At 41.9% G+C, this 12,655-nt stretch overlaps 1 protein-coding gene across 5 annotated transcripts in view; it reads right to left on the reverse strand.

The window, feature by feature from the left end:
- kank1a (KN motif and ankyrin repeat domains 1a) overlaps positions 1 to 12,655 on the reverse strand; it is a 73,158-nt gene that overhangs the window by 6,707 nt on the left and 53,796 nt on the right. For all 5 annotated transcript variants that reach the window (XM_087813051.1, XM_087813038.1, XM_087813059.1 and 2 more), the window contains 5 exons: positions 3,492 to 6,050; positions 1,829 to 1,972; positions 1,250 to 1,343; positions 1,013 to 1,186; positions 151 to 238 (listed from right to left, as the gene is read on the reverse strand). In XM_087813051.1, the coding sequence (XP_087669177.1) occupies positions 151 to 238; positions 1,013 to 1,186; positions 1,250 to 1,343; positions 1,829 to 1,972; positions 3,492 to 6,050 (3,059 nt within the window). The remainder of the gene's footprint in view (positions 1 to 150; positions 239 to 1,012; positions 1,187 to 1,249; positions 1,344 to 1,828; positions 1,973 to 3,491; positions 6,051 to 12,655) is intronic.

Below are 12,655 nucleotides of genomic sequence, written 5' to 3' on the forward strand. Positions count from 1 at the left end.
TTTTTTTTACATAAAACCGAAGGAAAAATGTTTTTTACAGATTTAACTGAAATAAAAATGTGTTTTTTTAACATTTAACTAAAGAAAACTTTTATTTCAACCATTAAAACGAAGAAAACTAATATTTTGTAACATTTAAGTGAAACTCACCAGATCTTTGCTGCTCACTGACTTGACGTCTGCGAGGTGAAGAATGATGACATCACAGGACGACAACATCTTCTCGCTGAGTTCAAACCTGTCAATCAAACCATCATCAACATCTTCTCGCTGAGTTCAAACCTGTCAATCAAACCATCATCAACATCTTCTCGCTGAGTTCAAACCTGTCAATCAAACCATCATCAACATCTTCTCGCTGAGTTCAAACCTGTCAATCAAACCATCATCAACATCTTCTCGCTGAGTTCAAACCTGTCAATCAAACCATCATCAACATCTTCTCGCTGAGTTCAAACCTGTCAATCAAACCATCATCAACATCTTCTCGCTGAGTTCAAACCTGTCAATCAAACCATCATCAACATCTTCTCGCTGAGTTCAAACCTGTCAATCAAACCATCATCAACATCTTCTCGCTGAGTTCAAACCTGTCAATCAAACCATCATCAACATCTTCTCACTGAGTTCAAACCTGTTAATCAAACCATCATCAACATCTTCTCACTGAGTTCAAACCTGTCAATCAAACCATCATCAACATCTTCTCGCTGAGTTCAAACCTGTCAATCAAACCATCATCCACATCTTCTCGCTGAGTTCAAACCTGTCAATCAAACCATCATCAACATCTTCTCACTGAGTTCAAACCTGTCAATCAAACCATCATCAACATCTTCTCGCTGAGTTCAAACCTGTCAATCAAACCATCATCAACATCTTCTCGCTGAGTTCAAACCTGTCAATCAAACCATCATCAACATCTTCTCGCTGAGTTCAAACCTGTCAATCAATCAAACCATCAACAGCTTCAGAACCAGAGGTTTAAAGAAGAACTCCGGTGACCTCTGACCTCTCTCTGGTCTCCTTCTCCGGACTCTCCTTCCTGCTCTCGTCCTCTGCTCCCTCCTTCTCCTCCACACTCCCTCTCTCCTCCTCCTGCTCCTCCTCTTCCTCCTCCTCCTCTTCATCATCAGAGGAGCTGCTGTCCTCAGAGCTGGAGTCGTCGCTCGACGTAGTTTCGTATCTGCACCAGCAGAGGGCGGCAGAGATCAGTAACGTGTTGATTGACAGCTGTCACTCCTCTCACCCTCCGTTGACGCCCACGAACTGCAGGTTCTTCTTGGTTCCGCTCGAGTCTTGACTTCCGTCTTTCTTCTTCATGATGGACTTGAGGCTCTGACCTGAAACACCAGGACAACTGTGAGCTCGCTCTGACCCGGGGCTTCCTCCCGCCAACATACCATGACTCAGCACTTTATCCTGGCAAAGTACTTTGACTTAAATAGTACATTAACAAGTAAATTATATTTTTTTAACTAAGGTTTAGAAATATATCCACACTTTTATATTCTATCAAAAGTACTTTTACTTAAGAAAAATACACTTTTCTGTAAAGACACATTTTTAATCGTCCTTTCAAAATAAAAGCATCAACTTCAACTACAGGCTGAAAAAAAAAGAAAACCTGATGAGCCTGAAACATCTGCAGAGACTTGTCTGAGTGTGTGTGTGTGTGTGGGGGGGGGGGGGTAGGAATGTGTGTAGGAATGTGTGAGGTATTTTGTTTTTTAGTGTGTGTCTGCGATGGTTTACTTGTGTATTTGTATAAGGGTGTGTGTGTGTGTGTGTGTGTGTGTGTGTGTATACAGTAAAGCAGAGATCAAACCATGTAAAGCCGTCGACATCTGCAGGTTCATGCGACTCTTCTGTTGAGCTGCAGTGACGAGTGAGAGACTCGAGTCAGAGTTCGAGTCGAGAGGAAGAGAATCAGGACGAATCCTTGGAGACTCTGAGGCGAGGAGGTGGTTGTCTGGACGACACACACACACACACACACACACACACACACACACACACACACACGTTATAATATACTGTATACATACATACATATATATACACTCAGAGCTGAGGAGATGGTTGTCTGGACGACACACACACACGTTATAATAAACACGTTATAATATACTGTATATATATATACACATACATACATATATACATATACACTGTTTAAACACGTTACACACCTTCATAAATATACATAAACACTTGTATCTTTATCACCATCACGTGAGTCTCTTCGGCGCCACCTACAGAACTTCCAGATAATAAAGTGTCGAGTCGTCGTCATGACGATCGTCCGGTGTGTCGGCAGCTTACGTAACAAACATGACTCGGCAGAAACAAGTGCGAAGAGACGTGACCACGACAAAAAAAAAGGTTTTGAACCAACAATGAGCTCATGTTGACACCCAAGTGACCCATTACTCAGCAGAAAACTACTGAAGACCTGGCATTACACAGCAAAAACCTTAATAGGAACTAATATTACTCGTCAAAAAACTACTTATGACCCAACATTACACAGCAAAAGCATAAAAGAAAACTAATATTACTCAGCAAAATAGTACGGAAGATCCATCTTTACACAGCAATATCCTCAAAAGAAATTAACATTACTCAGCAGAAAATTACCAGAGAGCTAACATTACACAGCAAAAACCTTAATAGGAACTAATATTACTCATCTAAAAACTACTTATGACCTAACATTACACAGCAAAAGCATGAATGAAAACTAATATTACTCAGCAAAATACTGCGTAAGATCCATCATTACACAGCAAAAACTTTGAAAGAAATTTACTTATGACCTAACATTACACAGCAAAAACCTAAAAGGAACTAATATCAATCAGCAAAAAAAAAACTTAAGACCAAACATTACTCAGCACAAGACTAAATAGGAACTAATACAAAACTACATAATAGAACCTGACAGACAGTCCTGACAGTACGACGAGTAGATGAAGCTTCGATCTACAGTCTCTTGACTACAGAGCTCACTAGGTGGCGCTAAAAAATATGTTAATTGCATTTGCGGTTCTGAGCCAGAGATCGTAGAGGAGAAAGCGCCCTCTAGTGGCCTTGATAAATAAGATGTATCCTTACGTTTGATGCTGGACACGTTACTGAGAGAAATTCTTATTTGTTGGTTTTGAAGTGAAAATGGAAATAAAAATGATTCTGAGCGTCTGTGACTCGACACCAGACAGACGAGTCATACATCAACTTATGTTACTCTGATCAGCTCAGGGGTGATAGTGTTGAAATCTTTACTCAGAAAACAGGTCGACTGAGTTTAAATCTTTAAAGTCTTCAGTCACAGATAAAAAAGTTAAACCTGATAAACCAAGTCCTGTGTTTACAAGCCGGGCTCGTCCAAAGTCCGGCCCTGATTTCTCAACCACATGCTGTTCACTGATTGTTTTCCCTGAACTTTATCTGCCCCCCAAAAAAGGATGACCAGGATGTTGCAATCTCACCTTCCACCTGCAGCAGGATGTCCTCGGCGCTGCCGTGCTTCACGACGGTGTTGAGGGACGAGAGGGTGCTGACCAGCTGGCTGTTGATGGACCCGAACTGCGACTGCGGTTGCCCGAAGGCCTCGGCCAGCTCGCTGTAGTTCTCCGCCAGCAGCATCTGTTGCTCCTGCAGCAGCTTCTGGACCCGCTCGATGTAGTGATCCAGACCAGCGGCTTCTTGAGGTTCTGACTTCACGTCCACGTTCTCTTTGCTGCAGGCGACAGCTTCAGGTGCCGGGGACGGACCACAAGCCATGTTCCTGGTTTTTAGTCCGACCAAGAAGTTGTCGTTAACGCTAACGGGTCCAACTCCGCACTCTTTGGTTCTGGTGGTGTTGGCGAGGGTAAGAGGGTCCAGGTCAGAGGTGGTCCCAACAGCAACGGAACGTAGCTTTGCTGTTGACTGAACATCTTTGACGAGTCCTTCGCCCACGGCCACCGTCCTGGTCTCGCTCGAGGGGGTGTTGGTGTGTTTGTCGCTGGTGGTCAGTACCACTTCTGTGGAGGAGTCCACGAGCACTGTGGTTCTGGTGTTGGTGGATCTGGTCTCCACTGATCTATCAGTATTTGTTTCCTGATTTGCTGACTCGGGAGCCACCATGACGGAAGAGTCCACTGTGCTGACCGGTTCTGGTTCAGTCCCCCTGGACACGGTCGTCTTATACGGACCGACGACGACGTCCACTGAACAGTCGCCACAGCCGACCGACCTGGACTCTTTGCTCAACTCCTTCATGGGTTTGCAGAGCGCCAGCGTGTCGACCGACTCCACTGTGTTGACTCCCGCCTCGCAGAGGTCGACCTCCGTGCCCACATGCTGGTGCACCATCGCGACGCGTCCCCCCACACACTTGTCATCGACCGGAACCCGTCGATGAACGACCCACTGGTCCAGTGGGAGGTCTGGGCCGGTCGAGAGGCTCCTCACGCTGGGTTGACAGGAAACTCCTACAGATTGCTGAGGTTTTATATCCTCTCTGACCTCTATGTCCTCGCCCACTCCTTGGCTTCGGACCTGGACCTTGGCCTCCACGCAAGCATTGTACATCTCAGGCCGAACCATCACGCCTTTGTCTGCCCTTTTCTTGTTGGACCCTCCAGCTGCATGGAGCTCCAGTTTCAACTTGCTCATTTCCATCTGGTGCGTCGTTTCCTTGAGCTGGACTTCCAGGCGGTAGATCTTGTCCTTGAGTCCGTCTATGGTCTGGTGCTGCAGCTCGATCTCCCGCTCTGCCTCAGTGGTCATTCCCAGCATCGACTCGCTCACGCCGACCTCGACGCTGCGAGTTTCTTTGCGGTCGGTTCCGACTGCTTTGTCCCGCAAGCAGAGTCCTTTAGTCCCACTGAAGGAAAGATTGTTCATGTTTTCGTCGGTTACTGTGCCGATGGATTTTTGGTGGGTCTGGTTGGAGGGAGGTGGATTTTCAAACACACCATTGTCCAGAGTCGTCTTCTGCAGAGCCTGGACCTCGGCAGCAAGACGCCGGAACTCCTCCAACTGTTGCGTGCTCTGCTTCTGGGCTTCTGGCTCCATGATGTGCAGCTCTGGGGTCGGCCCTGGGTTTTCCATTTGGTCAGCACTTCCCACGCTGTACGAGCGTTTGCGGAAGCTCGCAGGGATCTGGTTTTTAGAGTGAGAAGCTAGCTGTCGCTTCTCCTCCTGGAGAACCGCGATCTTAACCTGCAAGATGGGAATAGTTTTGACTTGCTCCTCAAGCTCCTTCAGCCTCCTCAGGGCCACCACCATCTGCTCCCGGATCTGGTGCAGATGTAGTGGGCTGACGTTGGTCACTGGGGTTGCCATGCCCGAGCTCAAGGGGCTGTGGCGCAAAGAGCTGCCCATCGATGGAGGGTAGTATGTGTTGTAGTCCCCGTTAGAGAAGTGGCCATTGAGGGGCAGCGGCTGGAGAGTGCTGGGTGAGATCTGGCTCATGGCCACTGAGCCCGAGTAAGACGACAGCGAGCTGCTGGATCCCATCCCACCAAAACTGGCCAGGCGGCGACGAGGCATCGGGGGCTCACCTTGAGGCTGCAAGAGCAGACGCTCTTGCTCAAGTCGCAGACGAGTCTCCATCAGGGTCTTCTCCACCAGAGGGTTCCGATGCGGGACCAACCTCGGGGAAGGAGGCGGCAGCAGCTGTTTGGATTCTGCGATGTAGGTGGGCTGGTGCGGCGGGTCACAGGCTACCCGGGACAAAGTGGGGGTCAGCGGGGTGGGCAGCTGCGACCTCGGGGTGTAGAAGACAGGAGACTGTTTGCCGTCACTGTTGGAAGAGGACAAGGAGTCCGTGGAGGCCCATTCGGGGTGAGGTCCTCCGCCGGTGCTGCCCCGCGGCACGGCCCAGGATTTGGCCAGTTTGGGTTTCCTCTGTATGCTCAGCTTCTTGATGGTGTTGCCCCGCTCGATGTCGTCGACATACTTGAGGAAGTCCAGGTCCAACTGGTAACCGTACGGAGTCTCAACGTAGTAGGGATCCACGGAATCCTTTCCCTCCGTGTCCGGGCATCGCTGACCTCGCTCTGCAACACACAGACAAGACCATCAACTGACCATCATCTCACACCAGATGAAGGACATCAACCCAGTCTTGACCACGAGGGTCACGTTCTCAAATGAACCTATTGTGTCAAAGTGACCAAAAGCGGCAGCGGTGAGATGCCATACAAGTGGAGAATGATTCTGAACCGGATCGACACGAGGGTCACATGACAGACGTAACATTCATCTGTAGTTAAACAAGTGTTTCAACAAAAGTTCAATAATATAAATAAGATTTTGTTAACATTAAAGAGTATTTTTTTAACTAAATGTTAACATTTTAAAGGTACTTTACAGGTACTATAGTGTTGCACAACACACTGAATAAAAGAACAACTCGAGCGAGAGAAGAAACTTCAAATGATCAATAGATCCAGATGGTTATTTGTAAGTCAAAGTAAAATAAATAAAGTTCTTTGCACATTATCAAAATTACTGTATATTTTGTGAGTGACTGTCTTGTTTTGAAGTAATATTTTCTTTAAAAAGTATTTTGCAATAGTAATACTATTAACCTATTCCTTTACTGGGAAATATTTTAAATATTTCGTTTCATTTCTTAAATACATTTAAAAAAAGTTTTTACTTCAAGGATATGATCAAAATGTTTGGCTTTATTTTCTTATACTTTGGTTAGTATTTGTTTTGTATTTATTACTTCAAATATTTTTAGTACAAAGTTAAAAAATCCTTCTAAAGATCATGTTTTTGTTTGTTTTGGAAGATAAATACCTTTATATTACTTCTACTACTACATTATTAAGGGAAAAAAGTAAAAAAAAGTATTAATTTTGCAAAAACAACATCATCTTTAAAAACATACAACTTTGTACAAAAAATAAGTTTAATAAAAAAAGTTTTACAAACAAAAAAACATTTTTTACCGAGTAATGGTTTTGAAAAAAAAAGTTATTTTATTACTTTACTGTAAAATTTGACTTTTTTTCTTTTATTATTATAGTTTTTTTGCAAAACTTATGTAAAACTTACTTTTTGATTCTCTTTTAAATTAATGTTTTTTGTAGTTACTTTACTACAGTTTTCTTCATGATATACTTTTAAAGTTTAAATATCATTGATAAATAGTTTTCTCTCGAGCCGACATTCTTCTCTCAGAACATCATTCGGGTCAGAACCGACTCTCACTCCAGCGGGTTCAGCCCTGAGGAGGATTTTGTTGGTGCGTCAGAACCAGAACTTTTACGACCCGACAGAAACGAGTCCAAACGAGTTCCAGACTCGACCGTGAAGCCGAAGGTTCTGCTGGTTCCTGTCGAGTCGGGTCGACCTCGCGGGTCAGAGACACGTCGAAGCGTTTAAATTCCATCCGTCACTCAAACCTTTGCGACTCCTTTGATCAGCAGCTGCGAGTGATTTCAGCGCCGCTGGACCCGAGTCACTGGACCCGAGTCACTGGACCCGAGTCACTGGACCCGAGTCACTGGACCCGAGTCACTGGACCCGAGTCACTGGACCCGAGTCACTGGACCCGAGGAATGTGAGGAACTCACGACTCAAGACTCTCTAGAAACACTGACTCACGGCTCACCTCAGTCCAGCTCAAAGGTTCTGGTGTCAGTAAGATCCAGCTTCTCCCTCTCAGTCCTTCGCTCCATATGGAGGAGAAGAAAAAAAAACACCAGTGTCGTGAACCGAGCCCCAGCTATTGGACGTGAGCCTCGACCAATCAGCAGCCGCGAGGCGGCGCTTCCTCCCCGGCTGAGAGTCCAGCGGGTCGGACAATAACAGTCTGTTGCAGATAAACAGTCGCTCAGTGTTGCTGGAACCTTTGGCCCAGTTTCCCCTCGAGTCCCCGTCTGAGCTCAGACCCGGAGGATCCTTCAAGAGAGACCCGGGTCCTGATGGATCAATCGTCATGACGACATCGACGCCTGTGACGAGTCCAGAGTCCGACAACAAGACGTGATCACAGCGACCCCCGGACAGCTGGTGATGACATCATCAACACCCGACAAGTAGAGACGTCAGCGACAGACACGAGTCTGAAGCAGCAGCTGCTCGACACACTAGTGTGTGAGTGTAGATCATCGTAGGTTTAGTAAGATTCCTGTGCCAGAGTGTGTTTAAAGACATGAGAACTTGGTGCAAATTACAGCAAAATAAACTTTGACAAACGACTATTGAGACGAATCTAGAGGTTTGTGTTTCGTCAAGAATGTGTTGATAACATATATTGTGATAGTGTAGTAACAAGTGTGTAGTATCATTGAGTACTTGACTCTGGTGTTGTGATAGTTTAGTAACAAGTATATATGTGTAGTATTGTCTAGTACTTGACTCTGGTGTTGTGATAGTGTAGTAACAAGTATATATGTGTAGTATTGTCCAGTACTTGACTCTGGTGTTGTGATAGTGTAGTAACAAGTATATATGTGTAGTATTGTCCAGTACTTGACTCTGGTGTTGTGATAGTGTAGTAACAAGTATATATGTGTAGTATTGTCCAGTACTTGACTCTGGTGTTGTGATAGTGTAGTAACAAGTATATATGTGTAGCATTGTCCAGTACTTGACTCTGGTGTTGTGATAGTGTAGTAACAAGTATATATGTGTAGTATTGTCCAGTACTTGACTCTGGTGTTGTGATAGTGTAGTAACAAGTATATATGTGTAGTATTGTCCAGTACTTGACTCTGGTGTTGTGATAGTGTAGTAACAAGTATATATGTGTAGTATTGTCCAGTACTTGACTCTGGTGTTGTGATAGTGTAGTAACAAGTATATATGTGTAGTATTGTCTAGTACTTGACTCTGGTGTAGTGATAGTGTAGTAACAAGTATATATGTGTAGTATTGTCCAGTACTTGACTCTGGTGTTGTGATAGTGTAGTAACAAGTATATATGTGTAGTATTGTCCAGTACTTGACTCTGGTGTTGTGATAGTGTAGTAACAAGTATATATGTGTAGTATTGTCCAGTACTTGACTCTGGTGTTGTGATAGTGTAGTAACAAGTATATATGTGTAGTATTGTCCAGTACTTGACTCTGGTGTGGTGATAGTGTAGTAACAAGTATATATGTGTAGTATTGTCCAGTACTTGACTCTGGTGTTGTGATAGTGTAGTAACAAGTATATATGTGTAGTATTGTCCAGTACTGGACTCTAGTGTTGTGATAGTGTAGTAACAAGTATATATGTGTAGTATTGTCCAGTACTTGACTCTGGTGTTGTGATAGTGTAGTAACAAGTGTGTAGTATTGTCCAGTACTTGACTCTGGTGTTGTGATAGTGTAGTAACAAGTGTGTAGTATTGTCCAGTACTTGACTCTGGTGTTGTGATAGTGTAGTAACAAGTATATATGTGTAGTATTGTCCAGTACTTGACTCTGGTGTTGTGATAGTGTAGTAACAAGTATATATGTGTAGTATTGTCCAGTACTTGACTCTGGTGTTGTGATAGTGTAGTAACAAGAATATATGTGTAGTATTGTCCAGTACTTGACTCTGGTGTTGTGATAGTGTAGTAACAAGTATATATGTGTAGTATTGTCCAGTACTTGACTCTGGTATTATGATAGTGTAGTAACAAGTATATATGTGTAGTATTGTCCAGTACTTGACTCTGGTGTTGTGATAGTGTAGTAACAAGTATATATGTGTAGTATTGTCCAGTACTTGACTCTGGTGTTGTGATAGTGTAGTAACAAGTATATATGTGTAGTATTGTCCAGTACTTGACTCTGGTGTTGTGATAGTGTAGTAACAAGTATATATGTGTAGTATTGTCCAGTACTTGACTCTGGTGTTGTGATAGTGTAGTAACAAGTATATATGTGTAGTATTGTCCAGTACTTGACTCTGGTATTATGATAGTGTAGTAACAAGTATATATGTGTAGTATTGTCCAGTACTGGACTCTGGTGTTGTGATAGTGTAGTAACAAGTATATATGTGTAGTATTATCCAGTACTTGACTCTGGTGTTGTGATAGTGTAGTAACAAGTATATATGTGTAGTATTGTCCAGTACTTGACTCTGGTGTTGTGATAGTGTAGTAACAAGTATATATGTGTAGTATTGTCCAGTACTTGACTCTGGTGTTGTGATAGTGTAGTAACAAGTATATATGTGTAGTATTGTCCAGTACTTGACTCTGGTGTTGTGATAGTGTAGTAACAAGTATATATGTGTAGTATTGTCCAGTACTTGACTCTGGTGTTGTGATAGTGTAGTAACAAGTATATATGTGTAGTAGTGTCCAGTACTTGACTCTGGTGTTGTGATAGTGTAGTAACAAGTATATATGTGTAGTATTGTCCAGTACTTGACTCTGGTGTTGTGATAGTGTAGTAACAAGTATATATGTGTAGTATTGTCCAGTACTGGACTCTGGTGTTGTGATAGTGTAGTAACAAGTATATATGTGTAGTATTGTCCAGTACTTGACTCTGGTGTTGTGATAGTGTAGTAACAAGTATATATGTGTAGTATTGTCCAGTATTTGACTCTGGTGTTGTGATAGTGTAGTAACAAGTATATATGTGTTGTATTGTCCAGTTCTTGACTCTGGTGTTGTGATAGTGTAGTAACAAGTATATATGTGTAGTATTGTCCAGTATTTGACTCTGGTGTTGTGATAGTGTAGTAACAAGTATATATGTGTAGTATTGTCCAGTTCTTGACTCTGGTGTTGTGATAGTGTAGTAACAAGTATATATGTGTAGTATTGTCCAGTACTTGACTCTGGTGTTGTGATAGTGTAGTAACAAGTATATATGTGTAGTATTGTCCAGTACTTAACTCTGGTGTTGTGATAGTGTAGTAACAAGTATATATGTGTAGTATTGTCCAGTACTTGACTCTGGTGTTGTGATAGTGTAGTAACAAGTATATATGTGTAGTATTGTCCAGTACTTGACTCTGGTGTTGTGATAGTGTAGTAACAAGTATATATGTGTAGTATTGTCCAGTACTTGACTCTGGTGTTGTGATAGTGTAGTAACAAGTATATATGTGTAGTATTGTCCAGTACTTGACTCTGGTGTTGTGATAGTGTAGTAACAAGTATATATGTGTAGTATTGTCCAGTACTTGACTCTGGTGTTGTGATAGTGTAGTAACAAGTATATATGTGTAGTATTGTCCAGTACTTGACTCTGGTGTTGTGATAGTGTAGTAACAAGTATATATGTGTAGTATTGTCTAGTACTTGACTCTGGTGTTATGATAGTGTAGTAACAAGTATATATGTGTAGTATTGTCCAGTACTTGACTCTGGTGTTGTGATAGTGTAGTAACAAGTATATATGTGTAGTATTGTCCAGTACTTGACTCTGGTGTTGTGATAGTGTAGTAACAAGTATATATGTGTAGTAGTGTCCAGTACTTGACTCTGGTGTTGTGATAGTGTAGTAACAAGTATATATGTGTAGTATTGTCCAGTACTTGACTCTGGTGTTGTGATAGTGTAGTAACAAGTATATATGTGTAGTATTGTCCAGTACTTGACTCTGGTGTTGTGATAGTGTAGTAACAAGTATATATGTGTAGTATTGTCCAGTACTTGACTCTGGTGTTGTGATAGTGTAGTAACAAGTATATATGTGTAGTATTGTCCAGTACTTGACTCTGGTGTTGTGATAGTGTAGTAACAAGTATATATGTGTAGTATTGTCTAGTACTTGACTCTGGTGTTATGATAGTGTAGTAACAAGTATATATGTGTAGTATTGTCCAGTACTTGACTCTGGTGTTGTGATAGTGTAGTAACAAGTATATATGTGTAGTATTGTCCAGTACTTGACTCTGGTATTGTAGTATTTACAGACCACATGACTCTTGAAGTTGTAACTACTTTCATTTGTTTTCAAACCAAAATATGTCCAAACATCAGCTTTAAAAAAAAAAGCTGCTGGACTCACTGTATCCTCTCGTCCTCAGTCATCGCTAGGATCTCACAGGATTTCATTGATTCATTAGCTGCGGAGGACGTACTGTAACTACTGCTGCCATCTAGCGTCGGGAAGTATAATTACAACACAAAAATGAACAAATTGCTGTGAATATATATCGTCTTAATTGTAAATTTAAAGACAATTTTATTTCAAAGTATGATGAAAATATCTACACAATACTCAAGTTAATCTTTTCTTTAAACAGAAGCTTTTATTTTTGGGGCTAAATTGTTTGTGCTCGACTTTTCAAAATTTCACTAAAAAAAGTTTATTTCTATATTTATTATTTCAACGTTTGATTTAAGATCTTCCTTTATATACGTTTATTAGATTAAAAAACATCATTTTATTTGGATTAAAAACACGTTTTGATTGGTTTTGTATTAAAGACTGAAGTTTTAATTAAAAGTTTGTTTAGTTTATTAACATTTTAATTCGTTTTATATCTTGTTCTTTCCATTTAAACGTATAAATCAATATAAAGATACAATTGTCGACTAAAGTCATAGAGATTTTCACAGATTTTACCGAAACAATCGTCAACTTTCATCGTCATCGAAAGATAATTAATCAATTAAACCGTTTTTGAGTCGAAGACATAAATATTGTGTAGTTCAGTGTTGAACGTCGATGATGTTTGTAAATGTTATAGTGTTTGTTTGTGCGAC

The sequence above is a fragment of the Callionymus lyra genome, chromosome 1 (genome assembly GCF_982586985.1).
Source record: "Callionymus lyra chromosome 1, fCalLyr1.hap1.1, whole genome shotgun sequence".
NCBI classification, from domain to species: domain Eukaryota; kingdom Metazoa; phylum Chordata; class Actinopteri; order Syngnathiformes; family Callionymidae; genus Callionymus; species Callionymus lyra.